Source organism: Scyliorhinus torazame, chromosome 1 (assembly GCF_047496885.1).
Source record: "Scyliorhinus torazame isolate Kashiwa2021f chromosome 1, sScyTor2.1, whole genome shotgun sequence".
Classification (NCBI taxonomy): domain Eukaryota; kingdom Metazoa; phylum Chordata; class Chondrichthyes; order Carcharhiniformes; family Scyliorhinidae; genus Scyliorhinus; species Scyliorhinus torazame.
In genome coordinates this window covers 228,881,709-228,899,425 of record NC_092707.1, presented here as the reverse complement: position 1 = coordinate 228,899,425, position 17,717 = coordinate 228,881,709, and the positions used below count along the sequence as shown (strand labels likewise).

Genomic DNA, 17,717 nt, shown 5'->3' with positions numbered 1-17,717 from the left:
CAAAAATTGGTGAAGAGGATAGCCTTAGATTACAGGAGGATATGAACAGGCTGGCCAGATGGGCTACCAGTGGAAAATTAAATTCAATCCGGATAAATGTGAGGTGATGTACTTGGGCAGGACAAACAAGGCGTAAGAATACATGATAAACGACAGGATCCTGGGAAACACCGAGGACCACAGAGATCTTGGTGTGCATGTACACTACTCGCTTAGCAGGGCAGGTGGATAAAGTGGTTGAGAAAGCATATGGTATACTTGCCTTTATTAGCCAAAACAGAGTTTAGGAGCAGAGAGGTTATGCTGGAACTGTATAAAACGTTGATTAGACCACAGCTAGAGAATTATTGCAGTTCTGGAATCCACATTACAGGAAGGATGTGATAGCATTGGAAAGGGTGCAGAGAAGACTTATTAGAATGTTTCCAGGGCTGGAGAGTTTTAGTTCTGAAGAGAGATTGGATAGACTGGGGTTGTTTTCCTTGGAGCAGAGGAGACTGAGGGGGGCACATGATTGAGATGTATAAAATTATGAGGGGCACAGTAAGAGTAGACAGGAAGAACTTTTCCCCTTGGTGTTGGGATCGATGACCAGGAGGTGTAGATTTAAGATAAGGGGCAGGAGGTTTACAGGGGATGTGAGGAAAAACCTTTTCACCCAGAGGGGAGTGGGAGTATGGAACTGAAACGGTGGTGAGGGCAGAGACCTCATACCATGTAAGTATTTAGATGTGCACTTGCGATGCCATGGCATACACGGTTATGGGCCAAGTTCTGGAAAATGGGATGAGAATAGTTAGGTGGTTATATTTGACTGGCGCTGATGCAATGGGCCGAAGGGCCTTTTCTGTGCTGTTGACCACTATGGCTCTAAGAAGTATGAGCTGAAATAATTAAAGAAACAACTTTTTGAAGTGGATTTCATGGTTTGTGTGTCGTTGTCTCCGCCGCATTAACCACGCCAGGTTGCCAGCTCCACCCAGATTGCCAGCCAAAAATCTCAAAACCTAATTTATGGTAGAGATTGGTCCTAGATTTAATCTCGGACCTGAATCCATAGAATCCCTACAGTGAAGAATAAGGTCATTCGGCCATTGGGTCTGCACCAACCCTCTGAAAGAGCACTCTACCTAGGCCAACTCCCCCGTCCTATCCCTGTAACCCCACTTAATCTGCACATCCCTGAACACCAAGAGGAAATTTTAGCATGGCCAATCCACTTTACCGACACATCTTTGGACTGAGAGGAGAAACCGGAGCAACTGGAGCACAGACAAAGGGTGAACATGCAAACCCCACACCGATAGTCTCCCAAGGATGGAATCGAACCCAGGTCCCTGGAGCTGTGAGGCAGCAGTGCTAGGCGCTGTGCCACCAAAAGTTGAATACAACACTGCTCCTAGCAAACCACCAAATTCCAGCATATATGTCAATGGATGCTTATTCCAATTCTGATTTTGTAACCGAGCAAATTTACAGTTTTAAAAGAAAGTTGCAACTTGGTATACCATGCTGAAGCAATATGGTTAGTTTGAATAGTCAATGTCACTCACAAGATCATCATCTCCTGCTGGTAATCCATAGTTAGGCAACATAGCCCCTTCCATCGTTGTGCTTTTAAAAACTCCTTTGAGCTTGCTACCTATTCGACTTATTCCAAAAGATTCTCCACGTTTATTGGAGCCCCTGAATGACAGCAGACAAATGGATCAGTAAATCCTTTACACACACAAAATTGCACAAATTAACTAAATGTGGAACATGCAGAGCAATGAATTTTAACCTCATGCGCTGGTCAGAGATAAAGAGCAACTCTGATCTGTCTATTTACAATTGTCATCAACACTTGACAAGAATTAGGGCTACAATTTACCAGCTGGGTGGATTTGTATACACTTTCTCCTATGCATTTTTATAAAAAATCTAGTGGTAAAAATAATCACTAAATCAAACTGTGAAGAGAGATCAACATTTATTCATTACAAAATTGCTGAGACAATTCTCACTGGCGAGAGCAGATATTCAGCCTATACAACTTTGATGTTCATGTATCCAATCAAAGAAGGATTCTATTCTATTCTTCTATGATTGGATACATGAACATCAAAGCTCCCATCAGAGCTAGGTGTAGTGGATCTCACCTGGTGACCATGGTTAGTCATTTTATTGGAGGGAAGCAATTTGCTTAGTCATTTTAAAATTACAATCGTGTCCAATAATCTATGTACCAAGACTTATGGAGTAATAACTTCTTCCCATAAATTGGCAGGCCTGACAACACAATTGACAGATTTTATGCTCAGCACAAAGAGCAAATTCAATTTGCTGCTGAATATCATGTTTTGACTACATAATTACTCAACAGTTGGCCAGATTTATTTAAAAGGACTAGGGAAAAAAGGATGGATTTAAATCATACCATATTCTATTGTGGAATTGGTTACAGTGCAACTGGAGAAGGTCAAATCGTGCCATGACAGGGTGCAAGAACGTCTAAACTTTGATCACTTTCTTCAAATGGATGTTTGAAAGAATAGTTGGAATATTAGAATGGCACTTAGAAATCTGTAAATTACATGGGAACAACTGCACTGCATATTAGGATGAAGTTGAGGTGCACAGCAGTGAGCTTAAGCGTTCACACTGTATAACCCTTCAAGAAAAAAATTATATGCCAATTTATATGATCAACATTTCATTGGTGAACAAACGAAAAGAACGGACTTCTGAAGGGGGCAGTTTTCAGCTACATACTGATTGCAATTAGTTAGAGATACCTCTAATTATAAAAGACACCTTTAAACGATTACATCAAAACTGTAATTTACCATTTGTATTAGAAAATGGTTGCAACATATGGTGCACCAAGTTATACATCACAGAACAAGGTCAAATAGTAAAAACTAAATCCCAGGTGAAGTACTATTCCTCCACGTCACCATACTACCTAGTCTTCGTATGCTTTCCCCGAATGTATTTACATTGTCTATTTATCAAATGTCCTATGTTTTTTCATGTATGGATCATATCTGCCTGGACTGTATGCAGAACAATACTTTTCACTGTACCTCGGTACACATGACAATAAATCTACATCTTCCATTAGTACTTAAATTACCAGTAACTGCTTCAATTATGTAACCAACATGTGCACAGCATACAAGTAAAAAAGACTTGTCATCTAGCAATCTTTCTCTCTAACTCAATACATCACTTCTATGAACACTTCTAGGATCAGTGTTCCTCTGAACTTACTTATTGTTCGTCCCAAGGTCCAATTACACTACTTCCCGTTTAAATCCTCTGTATTGCAATCAGGTGTTGGAGTCTCCGATATTCAAGCAATTAAGTGCGATAAATAAGGTAGACAGGGAGAAACTATTTTGCCTGATGGAATGGGGCACAGAGTCTAAACATTAGAGCCTGACCTATCAGGAGTGAAATTAAGAAACAATTCTAAATGCAAAAGGTGCAAATGTGAAACACTCTTTCACATCCTGCAATTAACACTTGAACAATTAAAAATCTATCAATTGGAGACTTACAATTTACATTACCCAAGGATATTAAGGGATATGGGGCAAAGGCAATATGGAATTAGATCACAGGTCTCTCTGAATGGCGGAACAGGTTCAAGGGGTTAACTGGCCTGCTCCTGTTCCTATTCATTCATGGGATTTCAAAACTGGGAAACTGCTTACCTCACTCAGTCATGTTTTTAACCTCTAAAAATCTACAAAGAGGGACCGCAGAGCATTTTACACAACGATGGACAGTGAATTAAAATGAGCTGGGAAGGAGAGACTAGAGAGGGCAAATGCAATCAATGAAGACGATTCACTGAGAAGTATTGAAGGCAAAGTGAGAAGCAGCAAGATAGAACTGTTAAAGAACAGGGTTCCAAATGGCTAAAACAAAGGTGGCTGAAGGAGCAGCCATTTGATGGTGGAGCAGAGAGAACATTGAAAATGAAGTGAAGTAGTATTGGAGGGCCAGTGGATACATGGGACTGAGGGTTGCAGGAGGTCACGGAAGATTAAAGTCATCAGGCTATGGAGGGATTTTTGGACAAGGACAATAATTTAATGTTGAGCTGAGAGAAGGAAAGAGTTAAGCTGAAAATGAGCAGAAAGAACAGCTGGGACAAATACGTATGTAATTAAATTAGCAGAAAATGAAAGTCTGATCACCTTAGCAATTGATTAAATCAGAAGATTCAAAATTCTTATACCAACTGGGAGCGGCTGAGACTGCTGAGGATAACACAAACAGGAGAGTGATGCACCATATAAGGCAATCAGAGTGAGGGGAAATAAGTTAGAGATTTGACTGTATAAGGGATGGTTCAACTAAAGCTATGATACTGCATGAACATCTTGTGCCTTGGCTCGACTATATTCTGTTTATATAAAATATGCAGCAAGGACTGAGTCAGCCTATCATTTTATCTGATGGATTAAACTTCTATTTAACTCCATCACATTAAGTTAATCCTCTCTGGCACTGGTTTAAAAATTAAGTTTGGTATCACCTAATCATTATTCACCCCCGTCATAACCCAACACCCAATTGAAAACCCCCAAGTTAAACCAGGGATTGATCCTAGAATCTTCTTGAGCTCCAGGACAAGGTGGCACTACACACAGTGGTCCCAAGTCAAACTTAAAATAGAAATGATAAGTTACACTGACTTTAAAAGGATATATAATGCCCATTATATAACTCTGGGGGCTGGTTTAGAACAGTGGGCTAAATAGCTGGCTTGTAAAGCAGACCAAGGCCAGCAGCACGGGTTCAATTCCCGTACCAGCCTTCCTGAACAGGCACCGGAATGTGGCAACTAGGGGCTTTTCACAGTAACTTCATTTGAAGCCTACTTGTGACAATAAGTGATTTTCATTTTTCATTTCATTGTAAATTTAGTTTCAAGATAAATCTAAAAATTACTACGTTTGTTTGTTGTCTCCTTCCACACAACTTACAAGTTCAAAAACAAATACTGCTCAGCTGGTTTAAAAACGTGAAAAATGTTGTGTCAATCAAATCACTGAACTTAAACTACACAAAAAGATTACTAAGTTTTATACTAACAGCCCATTGAGCAGCCTATAATCAGCAAACAATAATGTTGATGGTACAGCATAGAACATAACAGCACAGTACAGGCCCTTCGGCCCTCGATGTTGTGCCGACCTGTGAAACCAATCTAAAGCCCATCTACACTATTCCATTATCATCCATATGTTTATCCAATGACCATTTAAATGCCCTTAATGTTGGCGAGTCCACTACTGTTGCAGGCAGGGCATTCCACGCCCCAACTACTCTCTGAGTAAAGAACCTACCTCTGACATCTGTCCTATATCTATCTCCCCTCAATTTAAAGCTACGTCCCCTCATGCTAGCCATCACCATCCGAGGAAAAAGGCTCTCACTGTCCACCCTAACTAATCCTCTGATCATCTTGTATGCCTCTAATAAATTATCTCTTAACCTTCTTCTCGCTAATGAAAACAGCCTCAAGTCCCTCAGCCTTTCCTCATAAGATCTTCCCTCCATACCAGGCAACATCCTGGTACATCTCCTCTGCACCCTTTCCAATGCTTCCACATCCTTCCTATAATGCGGTGACCAGAACTGCACGCAATACTCCAAATGCGGCCGCACCAGAGTTTTGTACAGCTGCAACATGACCGCATGGCTCAGAAACTCAATCCCTCTACCAATAAAAGCTAACACACCGTGCGCCTTCTTAACAACCCTATCAACCTGGGTGGCAACTTTCAGGGATCTATGTACATGGTCACCGAGATCACTCTGCTCATCCACACTACCAAGAATCTTACCATTAGCCCAGTCTCTGTATTCCTGTTACTCCATCCAAAATGAATCACCTCACACTTTTCTGCATTAAACTCCATTTGCCACTTCTCAGCCCAGCTCTGCAGCTTATCTATGTCCCTCTGTAACCTGCAACATCCTTCCGCACTGTCCACAATTCCACCGACTTTAGTGTCATCTGCAAATTTACTCACCCATCCTTCTACGCCCTCCTCGAGGTCATTTATAAAAATAACAAACAGCAATGGCCCCAAAACAGATCCTTGTGGTACACCACTAGTAACTGAACTCCAGGCTGAACATTTCCCATCAACCATCACCCTCTGTCTTCTTACAGCTAGCCAATTTCTGATCCAAACCGCTAAATCACCCTCAATCCCATGCCTCCTTATTTTCTGCAATAGCCTACCGTGGGGAACCTTATCAAAGCTTTACTGAAATCCATATACACCACATCAATTGCTTTACCCTCGTCCACCTGTTTAGTCACCTTCTCAAATAACTCAATAAGGTTTGTGAGGCACGACCTACCCTTCACAAAACCGTGTTGACTATCCCTAATCAAATTATTCCTTTCTAGATGATTATAAATCCTATCTCTTATAATTCTTTCCAAGACTTTGCCCACAACAGAAGTCAGGCTCACTGGTCTATCGTTACCGGGGTTGTCTCTACTCCCCATTCTTGAACAAGGGGACAACATTTGCTATCCTCCAGTCTTCTGGCACTATTCCTGTAGACAATGGCGACATAAAGATCAAAGCCAAAGGCTCTGCAATCTCCTCCCTAGCTTCCCAGAGAATCCTAGGATAAATCTCATCCGGCCCAGGGGACTTATCTATTTTCACACTTTCCAGAATTGCTAACACTCTCCTCCTTATGAAACTCAATCCCGTCTAGTCTAGTAGCCTGTATCTCAGTATTCTCCTCGACAACATTCTTTTTCCTGTGTGAATACTGACGAAAAATATTCATTTAGCACCTCTCCCATCTCCTCGGACTCCACGCACAACTTCCCACTACTGTCCTTGACTGGCCCTACTCTTACCCTAGTCATTCATTTATTCCTGACATACCTAAAGAAAGCTTTAGGGTTTTCCTTGATCCTACCTGCCAAGGACTTCTCATGCCCCCTCCTGGCTCTTCTTAGCTCTCTCTTTAGGTCCTTCCTGGCTAACTTGTAACTCTCAAGCGCCCTAACTGAACCTTCACGTCTCATCTTTACATAAGCCTCCTTCTTCCTCTTGACAAGTGATTCAACTACTTTAGTAAACCATGGTACCCTCGCTCGACCACTTCCTCCCTGCCTGACAGGTACATACTTATCCAGGATACACAGTGGCTGTTCCTTGAACAAGCTCCACATTTAAATTGTGCGCATCCCCTGCAGTTTCCTTCCCCATCTTATGCATCCTAAGTCTTGCCTAATCGCATCATCACTGCCTTTCCCCCAGCTATAACTCTTGCCCTGTGGTATATACCTATCCCTTTCCATCGCTAAAGTAAACGTAACCGAATTGTGGTCACTATCACCAAAGCGCTCACCTACCTCCAAATCTAACACCTGGCCTGGTTCATTACCCAGTACCAAATCCAATGTGGCCTCGCCTCTTGTTGGCCTGTCTACATACTGTGTCAGGAAACCCTCCTGCACACATGAATAATGGTTTCAGGGATGAGGGGCTTCAGTTACATAGATAGATTGGAGAGGTTGGACCTCCTTCAAGAAGAGAAAGTTAAGAGATTTGATAGGTGTTCAAAATCATGAGCAGTCAGGACAGAATAGATAGGTGATGGTGACACAGTGGAAATGACACTAGACAAGTAATTCAGAGGCCCAGGCCCTGAGGACATGGTTTCAAATGCAACCAGAGCTTATGGTAAAATTTAAATACAATTAATGAAAAAAATCTGGCATTAATAGCTAGTGTCAGTAATGGTGACCATGAAACTATTGTCAATTGTCGTAAAAACCCATCTAGCTCGCTAATGTCCTTTAAGGAAGGAAATCCACCATCTTTTACCTTGTCTGGCCTACATATGACTCCAAACCCACAGTAATGTAGTTTACTCTTCAGTGTTCTCTGAAATGGCCCACCATGCCACTTGGTTCAAGGGTAATTGGGGATGGGCAACAAATGCTGGCCTTACCGGTGACGACCACATCCCATGAAAGAATTTTTAAAAATTGTTTCCACTGGTAGAAGGATCGAGAACCAGAGAACACAGGTTTAAGGTGAAAGACAAAAGAACTAGAGGTGACATGAGGAAACGCTTCTTTACACAGCGAGTATCTACAATGCACAGCCGACAAATATGGTGGAGGCAGATTCAATCCTGGTTTTCACAGAGGAATTGGATAATTATCGGAGGAGGAGAATATTGCTGGTTTATGGGGAGATGAGTCGCTACCATAGACAGCCAGCACAGAAACAACAGGCGGAATAGCCTCCTTCTATGCTGTAACCATTCTATGATAAGATCCGGTTTAGCTTTCATTCAATGAGGTACATATAGAATGCCATTTCAAGTCAATCCTGCTGATACAGTTTAGATTAGAATAATTGTACAGATTTATTGCAACTATTGTTACGGTTACTCCATGCCCATTAAAATCAGAGTTGTTCTAAAGCAGCCTACTCAAATACACAGATCAGAAAAGCCTTGGGGGAAAGACAGAAACATTACAGTTCAAGGATAATGTGTGAATATACATCAACAGAATACATTGTGCACTGATGGGGAATCTATCACAGTCCACAACATTCCTGTCCATGACATGGAACATGGCTTTTGTGCGATGACCGAGAGGAAAAAATTGACGCTTTAAATGATGCAATTTAAAGTATTTTTGATACAACATAAAACTTTAAATGTCTCCTTCATGCTTATGGAAACAAACATCAACTTTTTGGCTTTGTTTAACAGTATCACCAGAATTTTTTTTTTATTTTTTTTTTTAAATCACACCGTGAAGATTGTCCACTTTAATATCATTTTTGTCTTTTTTTTTTAGGGAGTTTGCCAAAACACACACGCTGACAACCAGGCTGAATCCAGGCCACTGAACTAGTAGGGAGGCACAATTCGGTCCTATGATTTATGGTTGATATTTCCTCCCTGGAAAACCGGCGCACTCCATTTGGCCACCCACACAAAGTGAGCATGGCAGTTTCAAGTATTGGGCAACCCTCGCATCTTGAGTACTAAAGACAGGACACAAATTATTCTACTCCTTTTGCATTAAGTGACTTCAAAGATGTCCAAATGAGTTTGGAGTGAGAGAAATGTGTACGAGTCAGATCTTTATATTGAACTGGATTTTACAGTCATAACACTGACCAGAATACATCAAAAACTGTATAAGCAAATAAGCAGAACTCTGGCAGGAGTGCTGAAATCCCGAGGAAATAGATTTAGGATAACAGGCAATGGAACTTTTGGCAAGGGGAGGAGAATCTTTAAAGCAGAGGTGCGGTTTGGAATGCACTGACTAAAATAGATGTGCAGCCAATTCAAAAGAGAATTGGCTATCTAATAATATAATAATCTTTATTAATCTCACAAGTAGGCTTATAGTAATATTGCAATGAAATTACTGTGAAAAGCCCCTAGTTGCCGCACTCCGACGCCTATTCGGGTACACTGAGGGAGAATTCAGAATGTCTAATTCACCTAACAAGCACGTCTTTCATGACTTCTGGGAGGAAACCGAAGTACTCGGAGGATGGAGATATTCGGGCCTTCATGGAAAGGGTAGGTGAGTGAGATTCATTGGAAAGCTTTCAAAAAGTCAGGGCAAGCATGATGAGCAGAAAGCCTGCTTCTGTACTACATGATTCTGCATCAGCTTTTTGCAACAAGAGTGCCACAGAACAGTTGCCATTGGTCCAGAGCGTAAAGTAGACCACAGATTTCCGGAATACCTCTCATATTGGAGGCATCATTCCTCACTGATTACAATCTAATTTGTAACCAAGTGCAATTTCTATTCACAATCCATGTTTGAGTTCATTCATTTCTGCCGTTATACACAAATGAAACTGGGAAAATAATGTAAGCACAACCTTTCGATCAGCCGAACCATTTATCAAACAGACAATGTAAGCAAACCAGTTCTGAAACCCTTAATATCAACAAATAAAAGGAATACAAAACATACAATGTGCTTTAATGACTTAGGTGATAAACGTTTGACACAAGCATCCATGCATGTTATAAAGAAGCAAATGTGAGAATGGACCCTGACTTACATTATAGCAGCAGGGAGAGAAGGTAAAATGCCAGATGGAAGTGTTAGAATTGACTGGACATGAGGAAAAACAGATGCTGATGAAGACCCTTGATTCATGGAGGCAGCTTGCCCTAGAGATGCAGATTCAGTGCCCCGTTTAAATTCCTGTTTGGTGCTAACCCACAAATTTGTTTTTTTAACAACATATCCAATAGGCAGCATTAATCAGTAGAAAGAAAAACAGATAAATATTAGCTTCAGCACTTGCATTCATTAATGGGAGTGCTCTAAGGCCAGCCATTTGTTTCTGCATTCATTTACATATGGCTCTAGAGACAAAATACACGCTACAATGTTTTCTGCCTTTACAACAAACTCTTGACTTATTAGTAGGGTTTCTAATAACTTTATTACAGTATGAATTTACCCCCTGTTTTATGCCCAAGTCAGTGAGAATCTTCACTCTCAAAAATGAACTTTTAATAAATTCTGAAATGTGATCATGAAGGTAAGAAAGTAAAAAATAAATTTTGTCACAAACCAATCTTAAAAACCTCTGAATAACAGAGCCTTTAACAGAGTAAAATGCCCTCAGACATTCACAGAAGTGTTATCAAACAAAATTCCACACCGAAACATACCAAGAGATATTACAGCAGATGATCAAAAGCTTGGTGAAAGAAGTAGATTTTAAAGAGGGTCTGAAAGCAGGAAGGAGAGATAATGGGACAGAGGTTCAGGGAAGGAATTCCAGAGCTTAGGGCCTAGGCAGCTGAAGCACCAGCTGCCAACAGTGGAGTTATTAAAATAGGGTGCAAAAGAGGCCAAAATTATAGGAATGCAGATATCTCAGATGCTTCTCCGGTTAGAAGAAATTAAGAGATAGGTAAAGGTGAGGCCATAGAAGTATTTGAAAATAAGGATAATAATTGAAAAACTGAGGCACTGCTTAATCTAGAGCCGGTGTAGGTCACTGAGCACAAGAGTGATGGGTATGGGTTAGGACAGGAACAGCAGAGTTTATAAAGGATAGAAAGTAGGAGTTGTCTGTAGGATTAGTCAAGTCTAGAGGTAATAAAGGTACAATGAGGGATTCAACAGAAGGTGAACAGGGGTAGGGGTTAAATCAGGCTATGCTACAGAGGTTGAAATAGGGGGCCTTAAGTGTGGTGTGGTTATATAGTTGAAGTCAATCTCAGGGTCAGGTACAACACCAAGGTTGCAAACTGTCCGGGTTCGGCTTCAAACTATTACAAAGGAGAAGGGTAAAACCAGTCGCTAGAAAATGAGTTTGTGGTGGGGTCCAAAGACAGTTTGCCCCAATATTTAGTTTGAGAGAATTTCTTCAGCGGAGAGTCAAGAGAGGTGGTGGTTAAGGTAGAGCCATGTTGTTTCTATGTGGAAACTGATGCTTCACTTTTGGATGAAGTTACCAAGGGACTACAACTAGCTGATAATTGGAGAGACCAAGGATAGATCCTCGGAGGCCACTAGAGGTAACAATGCAGGAGGGAAGAAAAGCCATTGTAGGTGATTCTCAGACTACTACGGGATAGATGGGTGGAGAATAACTGAACTAGGCGAGTGCAGTTATCCCCAGCCGAACAGAGCAGCAGTAACAGCAACAAAACAAGCTACTACTTTCGTTCAAATAGAGTCACATTCAGCCAGAGTTAAACCAACAATGTGTCATGTGAGGGTACCTTTAAGACATGGATGTTTAAGCAATGTACCTTTAAGAAAACAGTGATGTCAGAGTGGGAGGGGCTGAGCTCAGGTCAGCCATTTTGCAGTTTTGTTTTGCAGTTTTTTGAAAAGAGCTGGTGTGTGTCTGTGTTTCCAGAGAGCTGCAAGTTTTTAGTTTCAGTTTGAAAAGAGCTTGTGAGTGTCTGTGTTTTGCAGTGAGCTGGATTTGCTGTGATGTCTGCCATAAAAGACCATCTCTGGATCATTTGGGTGATTTAAACTCATAATAGTAAAGCCTTTAACCTGATGTGATTCTGTTTAAAGGTGTTAAGTCTCTTGGAAGTTTGAAGGAACATTTTAAGGAATTATTTACTGTTGCAATATTTTCTGAGTTATCTTTGAAGTAAGGGGTGTTAAGAGATCCAATGTTTATTTAAGATGTTAAGTTGAGTTCATGGAATAAACAGTGTTTTGTGTTTAAAAAACCCACGTGTCCATAATTGTAATCCCACACCTAGGGAAAAAGCTGGGTGCTAGGAAAAGCAACAAATCCATTAAAGGGAGAGGTTGGTTGAAGTCCATGATACATTTTGGGGCTTTATATTTTACGGATAAAATGCCCTTCCTACCATTTTGTAATTTAAGTGTCCAATTTCCTCATTTACTGAGCAAGCAGCAGCATGAAAGGGGATGTGGTGCGTCCATTCTCTGCCATCCACAAATTTGAGGTAACCATTTGTTACGACAGCAAGCTGGCTAAATTGATAGCAGGAAACAAAGTTGTTAAGCCTGCTCCTACACTCCAGGTGAGGTATGTTGAAGTCAAGCTGAGGCTTTCCTGAATGTTGGCCCATTATGGAGCTCACTGCTCACAATTCAATTTACATTGTTCATGGCCAAATTGCAGTATCACCATCTATATTTCTACAAATGCTAAATTAAAGCTAACAGCTCTTTCAAATAATAAATTTAGGGAGTACCCTCAAGTTTGCAAATCATATCATACAAGGACTACAAACATTGAGCTAAATTGATGTTGAGGTGGATTTATATTATATAATCTCCAGTTCAATTCTTTAAAAACGTCTAAAAAAAATGATGTCTCAAGGGGTTAGGTTACTTTAGAAAGGATGTTTTTCTGCTGCAGTCGTTCTGGTTTACAGATAAACTTGTTGAGAGTGAAAACACCATTGAACAAGTGACACCTTAAGATGGGGGTACAAACAGAGTAAAGCTCCTTTTGTTCTAATAACCTCATATATTCAAAAACCGATTGGCAAACCTGAACTACAGACTATTGCTACATGCCGGAATTTAATGGTTAATGGTAACGTGCACAGAACTGCTTACTTTCATGCACAGTGAGTTACTGCATGTAGCATTCTTTTGCACCAGATACACAAAATTATAAACTGCATATTTATTTATTTTTTTGAATTGCTATGGGGGAGTCATATTTTTTACAGTAGAGGGCAAAACCATACAGAAAACCAGATTTGAAACACATTTTCAGGAAGCTGGTCACTTGGCTTAGTTGAAAGGTCACTTTTATACAAAATAAACCTTACAAACAGTAAACCAGAGAAAGTTTGGCTCATTATAAAGGCAGAAGCTTGTGAAAACTCCATAAAGCTGCTCGGTAAAAATGGCATGCAATCTGGACTATGAAGGTGCCGTGACATACTGCAGACAGGAGCAACAGGTGTTCTCAGCATTCTGCAGGTATACTTACCGAAAATCATCCAAATTCAGGCTACTTCTGCAACAACAGGTACAAGAAATTACAGTTCACATAGAACAAAACCACACAGGTACAAAAATAATACAAGCAGAAACTGAAAAAATAATGCGGTAACCAAATAAACCTTGATTCTAATTTTGCATCACTTGTTATATTTTTAGTCCCAGTCAGAGGAACATTTGATATGGAGTAACTTAGGCTTTCTGTGGTCTTCCAAATCTAAGTAAATTAATGCATATTTGTACTCTCGACATTATATAATCTGCTCTTCAATTGATTAAGCCTAAAGGACCCCTTTCAGCCCTCACTTCAAGCAAGTTACAACACAAATTATATTCATGTTAAAAGGTGCAAGAGAAAGTAACGAACATCCCACCAAACGTATGCAGTGGAAACTGCATTCAGGTGATCCTAACTTTATGGCTTCAAAAGCCAACTAATACAGATCAATGGGCGTTATCAATGACAAACCTATGCAGTCCCATATGCTACACAGCCATTGCCTTTTACAGCCTTTATTTTGTTTCAATTGCATCTGCAAAAAATGGTTCGGGGATCCAGTGTAAACTACACAAACAAAAAAGAGAAAATGCTGGAAAATCTCAGCAGGTCTGGCAGCATCTGTGAAGGGAGAAATGGAGTTACCGTTTCGAGTCCATATGACTATTCTTCAGAGCTGTGAACTACAACCAGTTTGATGAGCAACACAAGTACACTTGCGATTCCCAGTTTACTAAATATATATTTTTAAAGTGCAGAGTATGTTTAGCACACAGTACATTTCTCAGATGAAATACCAGAATTATAATAGCAATAGACATCATGAAGAGTATTTCAAATGCAGGAGAGAGGCTGAGACTGGAATAAGGAAGGCTAAGAGGAAGCATGAGGAAAGGATGGCAGGCTGTGCTCAAACAAATAGCAAAATGGCCTTCAAACATATTAATGGTAAAAGATTAGTGAAGGATAGAGTGGAGCCCATAAGGGACAAGCAGGGTAAACTGCTCACTGAAGCAGAGGATGTGACAGAGATACTAAATGAGGATTTTGCTTCTGACTTTACCAAAATAGAAGATGGTGGCAATGGTCCAGTTGAAAACGAGAGTGTTGAGCACTATAGTGTTAGATAAAGAGATGCTAAAAAGGCTGGCAGCACTCCAGGTTGAGAAGTCGCCAGACCCGGATGGGATGCATCCTAGATTGCTGAGAGAGGTAAGAGAGCACATTGCGGAGCCATTGACAGAAATTTCCCATGCCTCTCTCAACACAGGATTAGTCCCATAGACTGGAGGATTGCAAATGTGGCACCGTTGTTTAAGAGGCAAAGGATAACCCAGGAAACTACAGACCTGTCAGCATGACATCAATAGTGGGAAAACTGATGGAGGCCATAATTTGGGATAAGATAAATATACAAAAAATAAGTTAATACCAGACAGACAACATGGTTTTGTCAAGGGCAGGTAATGTCTGACAAGTTTAACTGAATTCTTTGACAAGGTGACACAGGCAGTGGATGAAGGTAGCGCCATGGATGTTGTATATTTGGACTTTCAGAACGAATTTGATATGGTGCCACATGGCAGGTTCGTTAGCAAATTAGAAATGTTTGGGATTGATGGGTCCTTGGCAGCATGGATTAGAAGTTGACTATGAGATAGGAAATAGAGGTGTTGCCAATCGGCACCGGAGACGGCAATAATGTTGCTCTTTTTAATGAGTGGAATACTATCCCACCAGCGTCACCAATAATGTTATCAAATTAACTGGATATGGCAGTTATTAATGATAATATTGCTTTTCAGAGTGGCCAGTTATCAAATGATACCACCACAAGGCTTTACCGGATATTGATCAAAGACCAAACAACCAATTAGTCAGTTCAAGTTCAAATTACTTCGACATGCAACACAAAACACTACAAGTTAAACTACACCTAACAACTACAGTAACCTATACTTAATTCAGGGCAACCGGCTCAATGCAGATGGACAAGGCCTTTATCCGGATCTTGCGTGGCTGGGTAGAAGAAGTGGCGGCGTATTCTGCTGGGCTCATCCGTCTGGTAGCGATCGTTGGTCTTGAACTTGTCTTCTGGTCGTAATGCTGCACTTGGTTTTAGGCGTAGGCCGGGGCCAAGAGAGATTGAGCGCCGGGGCCAAGAGAGACATGGCAGTGTCTCTCTGTATCCTTCTGGGGTTTCGCGCTCTTTTCGGCGGTCCTTAGCTTTGGACCCAATAATTCGGCAGGCTTCGATTACTGCCTTCGATTTTGGCCAATAAAGGGGCGGGTGGCTTGATGGCGGGGCTGTCCTGAGCGGTCATTGGCTTGGCTTTTTGGGCTCCCTGAGCAAAGGGAGTGGCGCTGATGAATCTGTTTCTGTATCTGTTACCTGAGTACAAGTCTTTTGTTCTGGGGAATTGGGCAATTTGAATGCAAAGTAGCTGGGGGTTTCGATAGCGTCTAGTTATCTGAGTAGCCAATATACATAAACTCTGAGCGTCTGAGTCCTGGGTTGACCATATTTCCCATGGTCCTTTTCAGGTGGCCATATTTCCCGGGATCCTTTGTAAGTGACCATCCTAGATGGCTACATCCCGTCCTTTTGATCCTCATCCGTCTTGGTGTGCCGATTACCCTTGGTCAAGGACAGGTTCTACACTACTCTGTCCTATGTTTTTGGAGCATTTACCTAATTTTATCAACACATCATAAATTCATAAACTTTAAGGGGCCACTATAAAACATTTAATCATCACACATTTAACTTATTTACACATTGGAACCTCTAATTATCATTACCTAAGCTACTCTCATGCTGCTGGCAAATATCAAAAAGGAACTTATGTACAATACAAACATTTTTAAGAAATAAACAGCAGCATCATATCTCTACTTAATCTATTGCAGTCATAGAAGTACAATCTTTTTATTTTGTCAGTGAAAAAGGTTTAAAAGGTTTGTGGGGCTTGTTGGATTCCAAGGAAAGGGGCTCGGAGTGTGTATATCGGGGAGCGGAAGGCTCTCCTTCGCCATTTGCGGAGTCTAAATGTCTGAACGACACTGCAGAGTATTGCTATTACCTAAAGGGCTTCGACTGTATAGGAAAGGGAACACCATTTTACAATATTTTCGCACCATGTGGGGGTAGCTGTGTTTATTTTCATGTGAGGTGTGGTGTCCGGGCTAGGGGTCTCATATTGTATGGTCATGTCCGGGGCCAGTGTGGTGTGGGGTACAAAGGCTGTCAACGTGCGCAGGTGTAGGAGTCCAGCGATGATCACAATGGATGTCATCAGTCCTGTCTTCATCTTGTCTTTTTGTTCTTCATTCTTCATATATTCCTGAGGGTGCAAGCATAATATCTGTTATTATCATTGGTCAACATCTCGTTTTGTTTGTCTTTCTCTCTTCAACTTCAATTACCCATTAGAATCGTCACCACGCGTGACCCCCTCATTTTTTAAAAAAATAACCATTTTAGAGACAAGACATCCGGGGGGGGAAAAACTGTTTAAGTGCAAGGAATCCCGCAGCTTGTGGTCGATGCGGTGAGTGGGCGGACAATTTCTCCGTCCAGGGTCCAGAGGTAGTTCACGTACAGCAGCAAATGTGTAACAACCAAGTGTGTCAAACATGTAAATAGCAGTTGGGGTAGCGACCAAAGAGTTACGGAAGGTAAAAAGTTGAGTGTACAGGCTGTAGCAAAAGGCATTCTTTAAACCACACTAAAGAGCAGATAAGGGGAAACAAAGATCTGCCAAGGACAGTAAGGAGTGTAAAGAACCATTCCAGATTACTTGAAGTGATCGAAGCATGAGGTGCGTGTGGGCCGCGGCAGGGCAAGAATGGGTGGGATTCCCCGGGTAGGGAAGTGATCAGTGCCGTTGCTCCACTACCCGAGCTTGGCTGACCGGATGCATTGGGGGTCCTCAGGCAGGGTGGGGACTAATGCCGTTACTCCCTACCTGGGTGACCGAATGAGCAGAAAGAATTTGTAACATATGGGATCGAACAATTTGTTCCTTTAACGGTCATTGGGCAGTAAATGGCGTCAGAAGAGTAACCATGACTGTATCAAGAAATTTTGTAACAGGCCGATATTAATTAAAACCATGTGAGATCAGAAGAATAAACTATATCAAGAAATTTCGTGTCGAGCCGACATTAATTAAAACCATGTAGCAATAAGAAAGAAAGAAAGAAAGAAAAAAG

The 17,717-nt window shown here is 41.2% G+C and overlaps 1 protein-coding gene across 7 annotated transcripts in view; it reads right to left on the bottom strand.

Annotated features, from left to right (window-relative positions):
* The window catches only part of snx14 (sorting nexin 14), a 259,496-nt gene that overhangs the window by 116,269 nt on the left and 125,510 nt on the right, over window positions 1–17,717 (bottom strand). For 3 of the 7 annotated variants that reach the window (XM_072503178.1, XM_072503170.1, XM_072503160.1), the window contains exons 16-18: window positions 13,494–13,520; window positions 10,095–10,250; window positions 1,554–1,686 (exon numbers count right to left, since the gene is read on the bottom strand). In XM_072503178.1, the coding sequence (XP_072359279.1) occupies window positions 1,554–1,686; window positions 10,095–10,250; window positions 13,494–13,520 (316 nt within the window). The remainder of the gene's footprint in view (window positions 1–1,553; window positions 1,687–10,094; window positions 10,251–13,493; window positions 13,521–17,717) is intronic. The other 4 variants (XM_072503179.1, XM_072503187.1, XM_072503192.1 and 1 more) reach the window with 2 other exon arrangements.